The sequence below is a fragment of the Dufourea novaeangliae genome, unplaced genomic scaffold, assembly GCF_001272555.1.
Source record: "Dufourea novaeangliae isolate 0120121106 unplaced genomic scaffold, ASM127255v1 scaffold125, whole genome shotgun sequence".
Lineage (NCBI taxonomy): Eukaryota > Metazoa > Arthropoda > Insecta > Hymenoptera > Halictidae > Dufourea > Dufourea novaeangliae.
The window spans coordinates 3,135,431-3,156,938 of record NW_015374020.1 but is presented as its reverse complement, the minus strand read 5'-3'; the positions used below and the strand labels follow the sequence as shown (position 1 = coordinate 3,156,938).

Genomic DNA, 21,508 nt, shown 5'->3' with positions numbered 1-21,508 from the left:
ACGACATTAAAACAAAAGAACGGTGCTTAACTGAAGAAGTCCAAGAATGCATTTATCAAACTACTTCGCGAACGACACCTCGAGGACCGTTCCTCCGTTTCGAGACTCGGTATCAGCAAACGACCTAGTCAAAGCCCCTGAGCAGAGGGTCAGTCGTTTATCCGTTCATCCCATTATCAGGAGAACTTGCCACGTGATCCACACCTCGTAAATCAGTGTTGACATAAATACTGGAGTTCGCAGCGAAAGAATTCAATCGACCGAATGAATCTCGACGCGTCGCGTATTCGGCCAGCGAGATCGTCCGCGGGAATAATCGGCGCGGAAGTCGGCACGAACGAACTTAATCGTCGGAACTACAGGCCGAAGTCTTAAATCTCGGTGAACCTCCTGGAAACTAAGTTTCTCGACGCTATACGAGCTAGAAATTGGGGGAAGGAGGGCCTCTTTCTCTCTGTTAACGAGTCGAGCCCGCGATAGAACGGCGACTACGATCGTAACGGTTTAACGGAGCTGTTTCGCGTTTCTGCGCAGAGGGAAGATGAACGAGATGGAGCAGATTCCTGAAGGCTGAGAGACCCGACGAAAGCGGATCCTCGACATGACCGGCTGGAGAATGCGGTCGACTGCATCGGCGCTCGGCGTCATCGCCATTGTCTCCGTCATGATCACTGCCACGGCGTCGGGTAAGCGGTTATATTCTTCTCACTCTCTCTCTTTTTTTATCCTACTTCCTTTCTCCAACCCCTTTTCACGAGTCTCTGACAACGTGTTTGTACGATGGTTTCTCTTGTACAATGGCTTTCGCGATTCTGTTGTTGAAAGTCTTCTTGGTATACTAACCGTTAAAAGGCAGGCAGGTTCCAAGAGAAATTACATTAATCAGTGGCACACCTTCACAATTAATGGCTTGCTTCTGAACGTAAAGAAAATTTTTTGTTAAAGGTGCGCTTGACCCGGGGAATTTCATGCGATTTCTGGTAATCGTGTTACGCTAAAAAAATTCCTACAACTTTTTAAAGAATTTACATTTTTCAACTAAATTTTGAGGAAAGTTGAACATTAATTTTTCACACCAATACCAAAATAAAATTTGAAAAAAAAAGTAGACGAAAAGGAAATAAATAAAAGTAGAGAACAATTTTATATATTACTAATTTTGCATAATTCGAGGTATATCTGATCGAGGAATACACCCGAACAAATCCACGAATTTTGTCCAAATAAGTCAAATTTTTGAAAAAATAAGAAAATTATCTCCATCCAACGAGCAATGCTCGAAGTGGAATAGTTTGCTATATAAGCACGGAAACCAGCCGCGTTCACGTTGTTAATTTTCCGTTGTCGCTAGATTGCCCCGATGAACGGTCCTCTTATATCGGCTACCGTTTCCACGTCGACCGAATTTTCAAAACGAAACGCGATTGTTTACTCCGTTCCCACGTACCGCCACGTAAGCGATTCCGTTCGGCCCCGCCGATAAACGCTCGGAACGTTTACCGTGCTCGATCGGTCGGACCAAAAAAAAAAATATACAGACACACACCCACGCCCACAGGTACACACACAAAAAAAAACAGACACATCGCAACGAAGAGATCACAGTTCGTCGCTTTTTATGACGCGACCCACCGGCCGGAAATAATCTCTGAAAATCGTTTTTACGCGCAAACAACGCGCATACCGAAGGTCAATCGTGGCCGCAGTCGAAAATGGATGTTCTGTGACGAAGGCGATAGCAATGGAGCGCTAGAAAAAAAAGTTTACTCTAGCGCTGTGAATGTAACCCACTGGTTGTGCATTCTTTGCGCCCTTTTGAGCCCTTTATTTACCCTCTAGACTATCCTGTACCCCGTGATGTACCTCTTTCTGGATGAAATTTGGATTCGTTGGACTTGAAATTTACACGTTTAAATTTTAGTGAACGTTGATATTAACATTGTTAGGATGATATCCAGGTTGTTTTAATAATTGATAGTACCATAGAGAAGGTGCTGAAGGAAAAAATAAATAGAAAATTTGGAATAATATTCTTAGACACTTGGTTATCGTGTCTGTCTGTTGTTGGCTGTTTCTACTTGTGGCAATCATCATTCCATACAATACTTCATACATGGATACAGTTTAGATTTTCATTTTAATAATGAATAAAATATAGGTGAATACTGAAAATAGCGAACGCGTTAAACGATCCCCCTACGAGATAAAAAGAAAATATGACAATACAAAACGAACACGAAATCCAAAACCAAGAAACGAACTATCATCAATACCTCACACGTTTCACTAGATATTTCCTCTGAAAATTGTCTCCCCGTTGTAAAAACTTCATCTGCCGGCGTATTACGAACTTTCTGCCGGCAGCGGTGGTACTGGAAACAAAAAACGAAGAACAGAGGACCGTGTGAACGAGGAAACAATGTGTCGAGCAGCAGGAGAGCCCGTTCGCAAAACAGGCATCGCAGAAAATAATCTATAGAATCTGCCGGACGGCACGTCCTACAAAATCCCGACCCGTGGTTCGAGAAATTATGATCGATGAACGGGCGCGCGTTCTACAATTAAGCAAAGTTACGTGACCCGTCGCTCGCACTTCGGTCTGTAATTACGGAAAAATTAGCGAAACTTTTTCGTTGCCTCCCGCACCTTTCGTCGTTTTTGTGATCCCCTGCGAGTCAGTTTAATCTCGGGAGTTGAGGAAATTGCGAGCTCGGCCTGGAAGCACGCGTTTTCGACTAGTTTCCGGTCCATCGACGTGAGTGGGAGATCCCTGAGAAGATAATTTTTTATAATTTATGGAACCAAGAGGCGTCATTAAAAGTTTCAGGTGGTGAATATGATTTCAATGATACACAAGGGAATTCTTGCATGAGACAGAGAATGTCTCGGTTAGTCACTCTAATAATATTTCAGGTATATTCTATCTTTTCTTATTAGGAAATTATGGGTGTTTCACAAATTTTCCAAAAAGAGAATGAAAGAGATATTTGTTTCTGGTATTGACGGCTCTATTTGGTTAACGGTAAAATAGGAATTCATGGGATTGAATGCAGAATATAGTCTCTATCGAATTGCAAACGGTACAGAAAGGGGTTCCGTTGGTTCGAAATAAATAAAAGGGTACATAGAGGATGGTTGAGCCAATAGAATCGACGTGGAGCTAACGTTATGTATTGTAATGTCGATCGGCCCGTAGAACAGACGTCACAGGGTATCGATTGAATATCCAGTTTAAACAATAACGTGAAAAATGAAATGGAGACGCTTTGAATCGCTGTAAAATATCATCGAAGTCTGCCCGATAATCCTCCCACTCATATGTAATTATTTATTGATTAAACTTTAATTGTCAGCGTAAACAACACACTCTATCTGTGACTAATTAATTTCAATTTCGCAGCTGGTAATAAAATACAGATTCTTCTGGCCGATTTATTGAATATCAGTAACAGTTATACAAATAAATATGTATTACGTTTCGTATGAACAGTCAGTTCAACAATCAGTTAATAGTATTAACAATCAGTTTCGTATGAAACTCTTGTTACAGTTGCAGCAATAATAAATAAACCGTTCTATATTTTCAGTCTTCAATTAAGTGATGCCCTCGAAATGTTTCGGTGGCACAGCCAATAGGAAAATAATAGTATATAGAAGTTTCATTTCGCGTTTAATTATTCGAAGGTCTCATATTTCAATGATACAACAGCAGCAGTGCGTTGATTCGTTGAAATCAACTGACATACGATTCCTACCGTATAAAAAAAAATATCATAGCTCGAAATTTCGGATGAATATCTCACCACGCTTCATTCGCCACTAAGTTTTCCGTTCACGTTCCTGGTCTTCCAACAGATGCGAAACTGCACTTGTTTTCGGTACAAGATACCATACCCAAACGTATTAGGTCTCGAGGATCCGGTGTACCGCGCGATACTTGGCAACGGGGGAGCCTGTTTATGCGGACGGATATGGTTATCGCTTTAACAACTCTTGGAACAGAAGTCGCGGACACTGAATTATAGCGCTGGAGTGACGATATTACAACTCAATATTTGAGAAGGAGAAAACACTTTTAGTTAGTAAATCAGAGATGTCTTTGAATATTGAAATGAATAACACTTCAGTATTTTCTATTAGTCACACAAGATAAGAGTTAGTCAAAATACCAATTCTGTTATTAAGAAAGGCAATTATTATGTGAAATTAAAATATTTATTCAGAGAATAAAAGGCAAGATGACTTTGTCATGTTTGTCTGACCAACTACGGACTACTACTCACACTTTCCCGTAGACACAATGCATACAGTACCTCTACTAAAATGTCCTGTACTTTATTCGAACATAAAATTGTAAATGTCGAAGTATTTGCCTTAATTAACAATTTCCATTCGTTGGCAGAGCACCGACTACAAAAATAATGAACCATAAACGTCTGTATAACCCGTACATACTTCACTTTCTCGTGTCTGACCAAACACTGTCCTATACTACTAGCTCCCACAGCAACTCACTTATTTACAACTCCGAACAGTTTCCTTTCCCCTCATCAGCGGCGCTTTTTACCACTTTCTGAAACAATTACATCCACCGCCGACCGCCATAAATACGACAAAAACGAAGATAAATAAGAACGGGGGCAAAATGACGCATAAATCCGCGAAAGCCGGCTATAAAGAGGCGTCTGGTCTCATTCCGCATTCTTTCCATACGGTTCCGGTTACGACGTCGAGGCCGCGCTGCAAAACTCGCGCCATTTACCAGGGGAATTATAACGCGGATTAAAATTTCGTCGCATTCTTCCGCGAGTCGGCCGCGCTGGAATGCTCCGCCGGACGAACGAAATATCTACTTCCTCGCCTCCCTCCGGAAAAATTCCGGAAGCGACCGGTGCGCGGTTACAATGCCACTGTCTAATTTCTTTGTTCCGAGACCTCACGTGTCCTCGCAGGAAAAAAACGTACCAACGAGGAAATTCCGTTTTAAACGGCGCTGGGAAATGCATTCAATACGGTATCGCTGAAACACGAAAGAACTTTTTCGACGAATGTCGGAGGACTTTATTGGGAAACGGTTGTTGAAGATCCATTTTCACGTCATTCTGATTTAACATACCAGTTTCGTGTTTCAACATCGCTGAGCCAAGCATCGCTGTATTTAGTTTCGATAAATTAAGATGGATTGTGTTTAAAATGTAGAATCGATTGAGATCGTGGGGATTTCCTTGAGAGTGAAAGACGATTTTCGATTTACGATAGGTACGTTTTCTTCGATTTTTGCACCCTTTCCGTTGTATTAACACGGATAAATCTATAGGATCAAATGTCAATTTTGTAGTGAATGTACAAACTATTAACTTAACAATTAACGTAACACTAACCTGGTACACAATGATCGTCAATTCTTATAACGGTATTTCTTCTTTCTCGTAATTTTGGAATTCCTCCTGAACAGAGAATCCTTCCAGTTAAACGACGAACCGAAAAGCGACAGAACTTTCCAATCGACCCAGTACAATGCACTCACACAAGGACTGTTGAAACAAAGAACAGTATCAAAAGCGAAATAAAATATATAGATCCCAGAGAAACGAATCGCTCGTACGTGTTCGAAGACGAGGGAAAAAAGAGCCGAGTCGATACCTCGAACCTACTTTCCACGCGTCGCGTCGGAGAGAAAAATACGAGGACAGAGCTCTGTAACAGTATATCGCTCTGGTGGGATTCTGTTCGACGTAAAATTACAAATGACGCGTATTTCTCTCGAAAGTCCTGAAAAGTATAGAGCAGGAGGTCGCCGGAGGGCCACGATATTCGTCTCCGCTTGTTATCTTCACTCCCGTCGATCCTCGTTCAGCCAAGATCTAGGAAGAGAGAAAGAGCGTGTTACACATTCATAAGGCGCAGGTACAGGTTTCATGGGATGATATAGCATCACTTTTCGATGGATACTAAAAGATGCATCGATAGCGAAACCTGGCGGCCGGGAAATCTCTAGGATGCATTCCTCGCGACGTCGTAAATTCGGCGTCGAGTATCCGTGAACAAAAGCGGCGACGTCGACGACGAAACGCGATTCTGTCCCGATCTGAAAGGCTCCTCGGTGAATCTCGAACCGTAGAGCTTGTGTAAAGTCTCCAGAATTCTGTGACGCGAAGGATAAGAAGGGGATATATGCGAATCGAACAGTAAAAATGCATACTTGATCTCAGCTTAGTACTATATAGAAGGCAGACTAGGTTTCGAACTTTGTGCAATGAAGTCGTTCGTACTAATAGGGAATCAGAATCAAACGAAATATCAATCGGTATTTTCAGTAGCTTCTTAAATGCTGCTGGCAAGAATTTACAATTTTCAATCCTTATGCATTCTGATTAAAATAAAAACGAACCCCTTTTTTCCTTGATTAGGGAACACAATCTATCCTTTTCTCTCCTTCCCTCCCAATCGGCCAAAAAAATCCTGAACAAACTTCTCTCGAATGCCAACCGCACCCCTCTCCCCGTTGCTCGACACTTCACCCCGAGAGAGCTCAGGTCGATAACAAGCCATCCCATCTCACCGATTCCTCTTTTTGTCCGTGTCACCAGAAACGGACAACGGCGCCATCGAGCACAGCATCAATCATCCCGTGGTCGACGAGGATGATCGAGGGATCCGTGAGGCTGAGGATACCACGAACGGGACCACGGGCAGCCAGGTGACCGTGACACTCGAAATCCGCGGGAACGACACCGCGTACGAGGTCACGGAGCCTCGATTGATCCGTGATCCGGTGAACCACAACCGTACGACCAGCTTCCCAGTCGAAGTTCAGCTGGCGGAGGACGTCGAGCCGCAGAAGGATCAGAGTGAATCTGGTCCCCTGACGGTGGACAACGTCGTGGACAAAGAGGAGCACGGCCTCGCGGGGACGGAGAGGATACCAGAGCGCGACAGTACACGGAACAAGGTGCAGAACACTAGCAGGGATTACCCGATGTCGACACGATCCAGTCGAACGGAAACGGCGTCGAGCACCAGCCCGTGGGAGGGTCAGCTTCCTATCCCCTGGAGAAGCGAGTTCGAGGACGTCCAGGTGGACGACGAAGGTCTGTCGAATGTTCTGGAAACAGAGAATGAGGAGGAAGCGATCGAGTCGGTCCTCGAGAAACACAACAGAGAGTACCTGGACGGTGCGGTGACGTGGATCACGGGGATCGTCACGGAGGCAAAGGCGATCGAGCAGAAAAACGGGGATGACGACGTCAGGTCGATCTCGTTCCCAGTCCCGCCGCCACCGTCCTCGGTCGAAGATCTCGACGAGCTGCTGCAGAGCAGGCAGCTGGGCGACGAGGAGCCGAGGATCGGCACGAGGAAAGATCATTCCAGACCGGTGAACAATCTACTACTGGGCGCCGGCAAGTCCACGAAAGCTTTCTACGAGATAAAACCCTCGATCAAGACCGAGATGGAGAACGATCAGCTGTACCTGGCCAGCACACTGAGAACCCTCGCCGGCAGGAAATTCGTGTTGCCCACGGTCGACAGCGCGTTTGGCAAGTTCGGACCGTACTTTCAGGACGGGGATAAGGAGACGAATATCACTGCCAGGATCGGGAGCACTATGCTGCTCGACTGCAGGATCGGCATGCTTGGTAATAAAGAGGTGAGATGTTTCTCCTTTTTTCTTTCGTGTATTTTTGGAATTCTTCATTGTAGTAGGTGCTTTATATCTTTTCATAATTTTTTTATTATTGGACGTGATTTCTGTAGTCTCTATGGTAGTTACATTAGATTGTGTAAGACAGTTTCGATAACCCAGGAGACTGGATCATTGAAAACTGCAAAGAAATCATGTGATAGTCTTGATGATATATTGTGTAACTGATTTTCTTTTGAATTGATCTGGGAGGTCGTGTTAAAAAGAAAGTGCCCTTGAAGGTCCCGTTTGATAGAAGTTGTAGCCTCATCTGTGTTTCGTGCATTATCTAAAAGAACGGAGTTGCATTCCACGGGGAATATTCAATCATTGTGTCGCGGCCCGTCGTCGTGTTTCCAGCCAGAGAAAAAAAAAAGAAGTAGTTTCCTTTGTCGTCGCAAAAGTTTATGCATTTTTTGTTTTGTCCGTATCTCCGTCTCTTTCGGGCACGTTTATCATTCTGCCGTTTTTATGAGGGCGGCGTCTGGATGCAAGTCGGAAAATAGGATGGGCGATGACATGATGAAAAACCGGGCTGCAACGGTCTTGTTATATTTTTATGATCTCTGCGCCGCGCGATAAAAAGATCTCGGGATGATGAAGCGGGAAGCGAGAACCCGTTTCGGTTTTGATCTTTCCCCCCTTACGATTCTTTTGGGGAACGAAAAAACGTTTGGGACAATTCTTTAGTGCCTGGACGCTAATAACAGATGGAAGAAAAATGATCATTCGTTTGTTCTATTTGTTTTTATAAGGAAAACAAACAGAAAAAATAGTATCAATGTAGGACAGTGGAGTACAGAGAAGTAATTCGAAAATTTCTATCGATAAAATGAACGAAATGTTCTGGAAAATAATACACGATTGTGATTAGCTAAAGTGAAGTAAGTATCAGCAAATGGTAGAGTTGTGTTTTCTCGCACTGTCGACGTTTATCGACGTTCTATTTTCATACATCGGACAGGAAAGCCGGAGTGTAATGTAACGATGACAGATGAGATCGTAAGTTACGATTTCCTGTGTCTCCCGGTGACTGGAATATTCGGTTTCATTCGAACGAAGATATTGAGATTGATGCAAGCGCATCGAACGATGCAATTACGACCTTGTCCGTAATTCTTATTCTCGCGTGGCAATGGCCCTGTACGGTGCAATATTTTTTTCTGTCACGTAGCATGGAAATATATTTGAGGCTGACAGATACCGCCAGCGCAGTGGTAATATTTTACACTAAAAATATGCAGTCTCTTCGAAGTTACAAGTCTCAAAATTTTTATACACCAAAAAATAACATTACCGGTTACTATTATTCGTCACCCAGTTACAGTACTAACAATTCACATATTAACTAAATTCTTAACAATATACATATTATTTACACATGAATTGACGCTGAATTGACACTAGAACTATCGACGATGAACGTATATTTATTTCCGTCAGATCTGTAATCATGAAAACCTTTTAAATATATTCAAATTCTCGAATTAACCAATATCTTCATTTTCAAATTATAATGGGACTAAAAATGCATTGTTGTAACATTTTAATCTTCAACAAATCTGTAAGTCACTGTAAAATCTCCAACATTCCTCGACAATTTTCCCTACGAAAGTACACAAATTCATCATCGAGATATTAACTATAATCATTACGATTACCAGAAACTCCCTAGACACCTGAAAATCCACAGTTTATCCGTTCACCGCGGAAACGAGGCCAATAACGATCGCAAACGCGATTTATTAGTCGTCGCCGATCCCGTCGTGAAACTTCGCGGGTCGGTAATCAGCGCCTGGTTCTCGACGAATTCCACGTCCATCTCTCTTCCGTGCGCGGATGTCGACGGTGGTCGCTTGGGATTCCAGATGGATTCATATCCCACGGAATACGTAATGCAAAACCGATCCCCCTTCTGAGGAACGAAAAGTAGCCTGTGTGCGTCGCCGTTTCGCGCCGATACGACCCGGGAATATCAATCGAGTTTACGCGAGACTCGAGTCGTCGGGAATTTAATCGCGAAACAACGAGGCAGTCGGCGAAACTTCTTTGTTTCCCGGGCCAGGGAAGCTCTGTCGTGGACGTTGATAGGGGGGAGGGTGGAAACTAGGGTCTAGGGAACGAGGAAAGTTTCGATAAATTGTCGATACGAAGTTTCACGAGTCACGGTGATTCTGGAATCTGGACAGATACGATTTTATGCATTTATAGTGTAGAGTGTATGTATAGTGACAGTATAGTGTGTATAGTGATGTGCTTGACAGATTTCCTGTCAGGCGTCGACAGTGTGTCGGAAAAAAGTGGGAACCTCGTTAAACTTGTTTTAAATAGAGTTCGTGTCGACTGACTTCTTTTTTTAAATAGTTTCCTTTAATTCCGTTCATTTCAACTCTATTTAAAACAAGTTTAATAGAGGTTCTCGTTTTACTCTGAATCGAAAGCCCTTAACAGAACAGGGGAATTTTTCGTCGACATCTGATTAATAACTAGATATAAAAAATAAAAATTCCTATTGAAATAGGGATTAAAATCGTTGATTCGTATTTCGTATACAGAGCAGTAACAGGAGGAATTAAATAAAATTCCCGTTGTTTGATTACTGATTTAATTGATTGAAAAGAAACACGGAAATTATGTTCCGTGCTCAATGATGCCCACCATGAACGCATGGAATCCACATTTGGTAGATCGATTAAAGTGTGTAACTCGCCGCGAATAACGCGAATACCTACGGAACAATCGTATGTTTCGGGCGCGGTGGTAATCGTGTAACGTATTGTATTTAAAATCGCCACAGTGGGCCGGTACGCAGTCGATTAATTAACAAATCCGGGGTAGCTTCTACGGGGACATTTGCATAAAACGGTGGCCCGCTTAATGCCGTATAATTTTCCCCGCCTGCGTTCAGAGTGAGGCGTCCCCGTGATGTCGCGTAACTGAGCAAACGGGTGGTTACCATTGAGCATATATGAGCGGGGAGACACGCCGTTATCACGTGGACGCGAGGTGTTGTTTGATCTATTAAATTGAACAGGGTGCACGCTCGACAAAATCGTTTGACCTCCCTCTGGAACGAAAATATAGGATGGTAGCTTAATTATTTCACGGGAGATTGAACGATAAAGATACAATTCCCATCGGGAACGAGTAGTTGAAACGGTTGTCTAGTTTATACATTCTGTGACTTGTACAGTTGTTAACAAAATTGAATCTCCTTGTGGCGTAGAATACACCAGAATTCTCCTTTGCGCAGTCACGAATCCGTATGGTAATATTAATTTCGCATTTGGTTTCTATTCGAAACTGAATGAGTAATCTCCGACTGCATAATGTGCGTAAGCGACTCACAGAAGCGTAAAGAACAAAGGTAATAGGACCATTATAAATATTGAAGGACTGTGTTTCAGACGTTTGTGTGTGGAGGTGAATGGCAAAGAGTCTTTGCAGTTGGACTGTTTCAGACTTAAATGAAGTTTGGAGTTTTATACCGTAGTCTAAATATATCTGTTGCTATACTACTTAATATACGTACTGTTTTCGACAGTATACATTATAGTATGAGGCATATGAGATGTTCGATTTCTAGACGTGAGTGTAAAGAGGTAGATTTTAATCTATTAGAGGTATCAATTCGAATAGATCGATGGTCCGGCACAAAGCTTGCGGTGTACAGGTATTTCACAACGAAAGCCCCTTAAAGATAGGTACAAAGGAAGCAAGAACACTGAGAGACAAAGCACGATAAACTCGTCGACGTCTCACCAGCGTCAGTATCCCTCAATCGTGACACTGGACACGTACAATTGTATCGAGTCACCGCAAAGCAAAAAATAATGACGATAGACTCGCGAGAAATGCATTGAAAACGGCGACTCAACAAGAGGGTAGAGAGAAGCGTTAAGCCAGTCTCTGTCGAACGAGAAATCGAGAAATTATTGACTTCCATTCGCGGATTCAGCGATGGCCACTTCGATTGCTCGCCGTAAAATTATTAATTTTCGACGAGATCCCGAGAAACAATGGCTGGACCGCTTCTCGTCTCCCCTCCAGGAGTCCAGGAATCTGTGATTTATGAAGCAATAACGAAGGATATTTTGTGCTTCGCGAATCAGGTGGCATGGGTGCAACAACACAGCGAGGACTCGTTTCGACTGCTCACCATCGGCAAGACCACATACAGCGTGGACCAAAGGATCAGCCTGAACTTCCGGTAAGAGCGACTTTGTGTCATTCGATCGTTCGAAGACAGAAATTCATTCGTTAACGTTATTACCTTAGATTGAACATTCTTGTCTCTACTCTGTACATTTACAGTTCACTTGTATCATAATTAATTGCATTAATTTTATGCATAAACGAGGGACTGTAAACATCTTGAAATTCGTGCACAGTTTAAAGTCTTTCGTCATTGTAGATCTTGCTTGGTAGAGTCAGGATTTTAATATTTTTCTACTGTCAAATCTTAACACCAGAACTACCAAAACAATCGGACTAAAATGAGTTTAAAGAAATGACAGTAGTTCTTTATGAAACAGTGTGAAAAAAATCTATACAATGAGGATAAAAAGCATTAGTTATAAATGGAAAGATTGAACACTTTTAGGAGTCTGTTGAACACGTCTCCATCAAGCTGTTCTATCCAAAAGACAAATATTCCATCCAGGCGAGATTTCGATCGACGCACACATCAATCAAGTTTCATCCTCGGAGACTAAAGCTCCGAGAACGGCGATGTAAGGCGCCGGAGAATAGAGGTGAACTCGATTTTCCGACCGTTTTGACGCGAATCACTCTCATTCTCTGGGGCTGCGACGTCGTCACCGATACCGTCGACGCGCTTGATCGCAGGCAAATGAAATTTTCTGTCTGTTTGATCTTTCAGGTACCCGAGCAATTGGAGATTGCAGATACTCTACGCGTCCCCGAGAGACTCCGGTCTATATAAGTGCCAAATCGCAACGCATCCGCCGTTGGTTAAGAAGATTAACGTGGTCGTCACTGGTGAGTGAATTTTTGTGACTCGTGTATTGTTTATATCGTTGCCTTGTTGAAACCGAAAAGATCGACAAAATGACTGGAAATATATGATAGAGAAAAATATTTAAATAATCGATTCTATATTACATTATATAAATGTTTAAGTCCCTTCAAGGAATATATTGAAAACGCTAAATTTTAAAAGTGTATAGAATATTCAGTTGATCAGTTTTGGTTTCAATAATTGTAACAACTGTAATTACTCTATAAGAACGCTAAACTAACGTTTCATACAGGACCTGAATTACATTTTTCCAAACAATATTGGTTTGCGTCGGTTATCAGGCGTCTGACCACGCACAGTCCCATTCTACTTGTCGACCGAGTGTTTGCCTCGTAACTACTTGTAGAATATGGCCGCTCGTATGTTTGTTCCGCTACTTATCGAACGAATTCGACCACATGTGGGTCTCCACCGTTCGTTGTTTCTAGACCAGCTGCACTACAGAATTATTATACCTAAATCCTCTACACACCCCATTACCTAAAATCATAAAATAAAACCCTCTGTCCCATTCCACTAAATCTGTATGTCAAGAGAACAGTATCATATCAGAGAAATCAATTTAAATCTAACAGATGAACCTCCGATTTTTATACATATTTAAAAAGTTTTCACCAATAGTTTTCGAACGGTAACAACTGCATTAAGAATCCAGAACCGTTTCCCCAAAAAAGCTCCAGTCTCCTCCATGCAACATCGCCAAAGAGCCCCCGTTATTTCCCCGAATCCTCCCCGACCACAATCCCTAACGCAATTAAAAGTACCTCAGACCGTCCACCAATCGTTTCTAATCCACTCACCGGGCCCCACTTAACCCGGTTTCAATAAACGAACTCTGACCAAAAGGAACGTAAACAAAACTACGACGCAAGGCCCGAATAAAACGTCGTCGACCTACGGTCCCGCTGCTCCGATCTCATTTCGTTCCGTGTCGTTCGTCGAGCTCCTTCCGTCCAGAAGACGATCCCATCACCGTTAGACCGAAGTCAGGACGATGGGAGTCGCCGCACGGATCGGTCAGAGGCAACGGAGGATGACATTCGAGACCGAGAAAGGGACGGTCGTGCCCAGCCAGATGCTCGATGGAAAGGGTTACCAGAAGGGATAGGTATCTCGCTTTTCCCCCAATCCCCTTACGCCGCCAATTCGGCGCAATGGAAACCCGCATTTCGTTGGCTAAAGCGCGCCTTGCCCCGTGGCCGGTAATCTGATCTGATCCGAAGAGGGCCGCCGTTCGGTGAACAAAAGCCGCTGTGAGGACCAAGTAGGGCAGAACAAACCCGGATAGACCGACATTGTTACACGACTCCACTCCACCGACTCTGCGTCCATCTCGAGGACAGGTCACTCTTCCATCCTTCCCCTATCAATCGTTCGCTCGTCTTTCGCGACGTCGAGGCTGCTCTGGAATTTCTTTGACCCTCCTGATGGCTGCTGCATCGGTCCAACGGATCGACGAGCCTCGAGGAACCAGGGGAAATTCAGAGATCGTGGCGATGCAGGGATTCGAGGAGGGGGTAATCGATACTCGTTGCTCGTCGATTAAATAAGTTTCACGTGAAGGTGATTCGCCCGCGGGGGATGATTGATACGGGAATACGCAAACCCCCGGAGACCGTCCAATGATTGATCGTACTACTTAATTCGGTGGGACTGATTGGTGGAAGCTAGGATAAGCACTGCTCGGAATGTTCCGTTTTGGCGGTTCATGATGTAGTGCACGATGGGAGACTGATTTTCGTGTAAATTTGTTCTTTATTCGTGATGGCTTGATGCGGATAGAGAGAGGAATTTAGGGGGAAATGTACGGAGTAGGGAAGAGAATATTGTAAGTCGATCATTTTTCTATTCATTTGCCGAAGAAATCTGGCGGAAAATTGTATCGTGGCGCCTCAATCCTGTGGAGCATAATACATATACTCATTTTGATTCATTTTTTGTCCTGGTTTCACGTACGTTTAGGATTTGCAAAGTTATCTAGGTGACGGATTAGGTTACCTGGTAACTGAAAGGAGCAGGAAACAACGAGACTTTACTTATATGAAAACAGTGATATTGTTCTTTAAAGAAAGAAGGAAAGGAAAGATCGAGTGGGATCTTCTTTTGGAGATTTATTAACCCATTGCCTTATAATAAAGTAATTACGGTAACAATGTCATCAAAGAAATCGTAAAGCAAAGGGTGAACATGATGACTGCCACAGTGACAAAGTCTGCACGTAGCCGGACACACTGTATTTAGTTTTTTTAGGTATATGGATTTAGTTAATAGAATCTTGTTTTCAAATCAAAGTGATTCAAAGAAAAAAAGATCGCAAGGATTGCATCCAAGAATACTGATTTCACTCAAGGTAATCTGAACTCATTGGCTCGTTCGAAGAATCTACAATCAATTCCACGTTTACCTTTTCGCAAGCAACGAATTCTACAAAATACACTGGGATTTCGTGTTTACAGCATCAGCGTGAACTCTCAGCCACGGTAGCTCGAGTGTTCTCGATGAGAGAACGGTTAGCAAAAGGGGCTAACGAATAGAAGCCACACGGACGAAGTAGGTCAAAACAAATGCCGAGCAACGTACGTTGTGTTTCGTTCCACTTATTCGTCCAGCGACTTTTCCGAGTCGAAAGAATTCCTTTGAACATCGCTATCCGTCGGTGTTTCCGCTGGCTAAGCGGCTGGAGGTCGAATCGCCGGCTCTGAAGAAGAAGAAGGGAAAAAATGGCGGTCGATAAACGCCGCCAGGGGCCCATTGTCCCCGACGAAACGATAACTGACGAGGTTCGCGTGACGCTCAAACTCCCCTATGGAGATCACGGTGAACGAAGCGCGCGGGAAAAGGTCGAGGAATCGTATTCCGAGCTGGTCGCCACAAAGACGCTTGAAAACAGGGGAAATCGAGGTAAAAGGGTGCGCTCGAAACTCGGAAGAAACTCCGACGATTCGACCGTGTTATGTCCCGCCCGACAATGCAACCACGAAGTAAACAACTCTGAAAACAAAGTGGCGTTTTCACGAAGACGCTTTTATCTTTCCACGGAGCGCAACGAACGCTTCGGTGTATTGTAGTTCAGGGGGAGCAAAAGGGAGGGATGGATCGAATGACGACCGAAAAAGGATTAAAAGGACGCTACGTTGATCCTCGAAATTGCATATTTGTCACGTTTCGACAGTGTCCACGTATGGAAACGGTTTTCTGGAACGTACAACATGCGTCAACGAACGAACGAACGGGCAGTGTCATCGGGTCATCGATCATCGATACGATTAATGCGAAGATTGATACGCGTTCATCAGGCTCCATTTGTTAGGTGGTGAGAGCTGCAACAATATTTGCTGCAACATGGGATAGGTACGCGCGACGCTCGGGACAATTTATTAAACCCTTTATTACGTCGCCTCCTTGTCGTGAATTCCCCATGGAGAAGGGGGGAGTGATACGTTCCTCTTCGCTTGCGTCTGCTAGGGAAAAGATCACATTCTTCGGCGAAGACGATACGTTCGAGCTGACGTGGATGCTACCGTAAAACAAGTTACTGTCTTTTTCATTTCTGATCAGACGATCGTATAACCGGTTTACTGGGTGACCCATATTGATATTTTTATTATGTATGTAATATTTCAGAATCGGTTGCATAAATACTAAATTTATTTTATGTTACACTATTTTTCATAAATAGATATATTTCTGAAATTTATATTCTCTTTATTACGGATTCCTCAAGGTTGATATAAAACCTGAAAAGAGGACGTGAAACCATCTAGAATCCATACAATGCATCCAGGACTGGTAATAATGTAATGTAAGTTGCAGAGCTTAAATGTGACTTAAACGAGCCGACTGTACGCTGGAAGAATTAATTCCGAGGACGTCTGATCGGAAACAGTGGAAATGACACAAACTGCGTCAATAAAACACGACGTTCATCAATAACGGCCGCATGAATATGCAAGCTTCATGAATACTGAATTAAATTTATTTAAAACTGCATTCAATATTCATGAATCCACTATCGGCCGCCACCTTCTGACGGTTGACGTTTCATTGTTGTCTATTGATTCCCCGGCATCTTTTCATGGCTTTCATGCGATTGCTTTGCGTTGTTCACGCCGAATTCTTAAAACGTACTTGTCAAAAGAAGCCAATAGAACACAATTGCAGAACACGGTACGTTAAACAGTTAATTCAAATGATCCATTGTCTAGAAATACAGTAAAGAACATAGAAGATGTATACAGTGACTACCAAAAGATTTCGGCCAAACTGTAATTTCAACACATCTTTTTATAAATATATAATAGGAATAAATTCTTGATATACCTATGTATATTGATGATATATTGCTCCTTAAAATTCGATGACATTAAAAATTTTCTTGTATAAGAGTAATCTGTTCTTCTGACAAATACAATTCTGCCAAAAGTTATGACAAAAATATGGTTAAACAACAGTTTAGCCGGAAACATTTGATAGCCACTGTAAGAAGAGTCAAACAGAAATAGTACCAGAAGTGTCTGCATAATTTCTTCATCAACCGCTGTAACTACGAAATAAATTTCCAACCCTTAACGATTAACAGACAGTGACAATTACGACGTCATTCTGACGTACACGACTAAATTTAATTACCAACCAAGGACGTCGGAGATACGACCTTCGTGAAACAGGATCGAAACGATCGTAAACTCTGCGTTCGAGAGCTGTCGGTAACGACAGATTCGTCGCTCTGTTTCCCCCTGAACACGTCGACGTGAGACTCCTTCTAATTAAAAGCTCCTCGAATCACGGTTCCCCCTGGCTTTTAACCACTCGTAACTGCATAAAAATGACCGAACAGGGTATCGTTCGGATCTCGAGAATCTCGTGAAACCGTCTTTGTTCCGTTCTGGACGTACAATGACTCGAAAGCCCCAGGGTGGTCGTCGAAACAACTTTTCTTCGGGACGTTCGAACAGTCACGTCGAAGAATTTACGCGCGGCTACCTGGGGCTTAATGGAACTCTATTTGCGTAATGAACACCCACCAGGGTGATACTTAGCAACGCTAGTAGTTTAAACAATCCCTCGCCACGGTGGACACTTTGCGGGGGAGGGAAGCTAATAGCTCGCGTGCCTTCGGCTAAGAGACGTCCGGCTGCGCCAAGGTACTTAATCGAACTTCTTTCGTGAATATGGAGATTTCTCGGTCACGTTGATTTGCATCGGGGGCCACTCGCCATTATGGGAAACTTTCGAGAACGTTTGAGAGAATTCAGATGAACGACCTTGAATGATATTGGCTACTGAAGAAGTCTTTGAGAAACCATTAAAGTTGAAACACTGTAGAATAGTTGTTAAATTGAACAGAAATACCATCTCCGGCGATTGAAATCCTGGAAAAAAAATATGAGATCGCATGCAGAGCGATGTCACAAGAGTGGCCGACGGAATGCAGGGAATCTAAGGAGCTTAATATTTCAGCATCGATGGAGAATCAATTCGCGAAACCGGGGTGGCAGTCGAAGATTCTCGATGGAGGAGGGGAGTTGGCGGACGGAATGGAAGCCCCGCCATACGGAATCACGGAATCCAATTTAAATAATACTTGCCTTTCTTCCCTCTTTTCTTCCGTGACTTCTGATGTCCTCCTGTGAGAGCATCCGGTTGGATGCACGTCCTCCTCCCCCTACCTCGTCTGTTTGCCCCGAAAGAAGCTTAAAAAAATGATCCGTCGAAAGAAATTTCGAACGTGGCCCCGTTCGTAGGGCTCCGTCACGCAGGATTAAATTTTCCATTGAATTCCGCTAGTGTCTGTTCGACGAACGACGACGCAGATCCGTCGCTTCCGTCCTGGCCATGGTTACCTGTCCTGATCCTACCAATATTCCGAAGAACCAGCGCTGTTATCGTAGACTTTGCTAGCTGGAAAATATACCAGATGTCTTATAGAGGATACCTACTTAGGGCTTATCAAGACAGAAGAATGATAGTGTGGTGATTATGGAAGTGGCTGGAATCTGAATTTCTGTTTTTCATCGAGCTCTCAGGTATTTAATTGTCAGAGTGAAATGAAACTGTTCAATTTCGAAGAATAGTAATTGGTATTCTAGATTTTTTTCTGTCATCTGTGAGTGTACACTTAATAGCTGAAAAATGGAGGATCATGGGATCTGTAACTCCTCGAAGAAGACACCCTATTGATGATAGTATTCGTCCTATCGAACGAAAGAATCTGAGGAAGGTATTTTAAATGGTAAAGATAAATGAATCTAGATCAGAGAGAGAGTAGGTTGCTCTTTCAATTACAAGAAGAACGTGGTTCAGTTTTCATGAGGATTTTCTTACAGGTGATTCAATCCTAGTGTACTCTTCAATAAATCGTTGCTTTACTAGGGTAAAACTAGGTAATATACTCCGGTTTACAAAATGCCTCACTACTGCTTTATTGATAATCAAAATTATTATATATTCTTGGAACGAACGTAATACAGTAAATCATCGATGAATGTTCGATGGCTCCTCGGCCCTCACCGGGTCATGCTACCTACTTTTACACTATTCCTTAAATTAAACTTGGTCTAAGCTCAAATCAAATAACGAAACTACACAAAGTCGAATTAATTTCAAAGTTTCTCTAACAAAGAATATAATTAGAAACAAAAGTCCGAGTTTGGATCAAATTGCCTCGAACAGCGCACAAGGGCTAAACTCTTTCTTGGTTAACCAAGCCTCCCGAAATCCCATCAAGGCTAGAACGCTCGTTCGTAGCGGTTCGTAGTACAATTATTTATCCGTCGCGATCAATCGGGAAACGAATATCGGCGGGCTCGCGTGACATGATGAATTGCCCGCGGCCATCTGTTTAAGTGATCCATCTGTGTACCTTACGATCCCTGGACAACGGGGGCGCGGTCGGTTGATATATTTTTTCGGTCGTCTACGTTTGCTCGCGGAAAACCTACATCCTGGACGCCGTGATTCCCTGGTCAAGCGATACGAGAGCTTTCAGATTTAACCGATCCATCGGCATTACAAGGTTTTCCGTTTCGAGTGGCTGACAGCCGGATCAATCGAGACCCCCCCACTCCCTTCTCCACAACATACAATCTCCTGTACCGAGTATTCAGACAGACCACCGATACCGATCGATTTCACAGATTTTTCTGGTTTCGTGGGGCAGCAGTGGGGGGAAACAGGGAGTCCCAACCCGTTTTACGTTTCGGCGGGGACACAGAGGCGCGGGTATCCGGCCGCTTTCAATATTCCTTAGTAATACACCGCTGCATATAAATCGAAAACTTAAGGGGAAGCCGCGTAAATATTGCAAAAGATTGATCGCAACGCCGTTTCGTGCGCGCACGAATCCCCTTTTCTCAGTGAGCGGCAGGGATGGGAATATATCGAGGCGTATCTAGGCTTTTTAATTCGCGATCCGAGCTCCAGAAGGGGGACCGATAGAGGAGCATTAAGAGGCTCGTAGTAAATTGCTTCGTTTAATCCTAGAGTGACTTCTCGCCGTGTCATCGTCGCCTGTATTGGGGACATTAATCAGCGGCCGCCCTGTTTCGAGTGCCACGAAGTCCCCCACCTCGACCGGTGACTGACTTGTATTTAAGTGAAAGGGTCGAGGACCAGACCGCTATCGATCCTTTCGATCGATTCTTGCACGTCCAAGGACACGTATCCGCGACGGTAACTCTATTAACCGATATAACGGCTTGTGCCGAAATTAATTGTGGATTTTGTTGGCCTAACAGAATAATGTATCGTGTTGAAGTATACAGGGTGTTTCATTTATGTGTGAACCCCCGAATATCTGTTGTAATTTGTTTTTTTTTTTTTTGAAAGTTTTGTGGAATTTATCGTCTGATCATATACGGTCCGATTCTACTTAGAAAATTCTTCTATTAATCCTCATCCACCCCTCATTTTCTCAACATAATTTGTCCCTCAGTGTCAAATTGACACAGTGATAAAAAATTAATGTGAAGCGGAGGTAAATATTATTTTCGTAAATTCTTTGAAATAAAAGTTACGGAATCTCAGCTAAATTTACCTACACACGACAGAAGAACTTCATTTCTAAGGAGAGAAAAATGGTCAATTGACACAAGAGACGGATGAAAATCAACAGAATCGTGTGATACTTGGCGATCCGTACCGCCAAGACGGGAATATATCTGCCCGAGGACAGACCTATTTCACCAACCGAGCTGTCTGCCCAGTGTTGGACTATTCTACTTGTCGCGCCGTCTAACTACTGACAGATGCATTCAATTAGCTGACTCTACTTAATTGACGTGACAAACTATATAATTGTTAACATTAATTCCTCAGAATATTCCCAACTAAACTTACAACTATCCAACAATAATATAAATTACCATTAAACTATCATTACTTATCTACCATTTGTAAATATAAATTTCGTTGAAACTCCTCGGAATATACAGTGACTCACAGATTCGTTCACAGTTTCAAAAGAACAAATAAGTGTAAACAATTTTCATACGATTCTTATTTATTTATTCGTGTCACCTTCAATCCCACCAAATTCTTCTGAACTTTCAATCAAAATTCACGGTTTGCTGTGTAATTTCTTTAAATAAATACTGCAGTCTTGCCTGCACAAATGTATCAGTTACCGTAACCTCGACAACTCAAAGATAACAAATTTATTATTCACGTTCACAGAAATATTTCTTCATTCAAACCTAAATTCGACGTAAACTCTCCCGTCTCAGAACACAATTTTTGGGTGTCGAAAATCCGCACCAAGGACCACGAATGCCCCCCTTTGTCTGAAA

General features: G+C 43.0%; 1 protein-coding gene across 1 annotated transcript in view; it reads left to right on the top strand.

Moving 5' to 3' along the window:
• Window positions 1–601: 601 nt before the first annotated feature.
• The window catches only part of LOC107188935, a 37,615-nt gene continuing 16,708 nt past the window's right edge, over window positions 602–21,508 (top strand). The window contains exons 1-4 of the mRNA XM_015577335.1: window positions 602–686; window positions 6,591–7,648; window positions 11,794–11,891; window positions 12,564–12,682. Of these exons, the coding sequence (XP_015432821.1) occupies window positions 602–686; window positions 6,591–7,648; window positions 11,794–11,891; window positions 12,564–12,682 (1,360 nt within the window). The remainder of the gene's footprint in view (window positions 687–6,590; window positions 7,649–11,793; window positions 11,892–12,563; window positions 12,683–21,508) is intronic.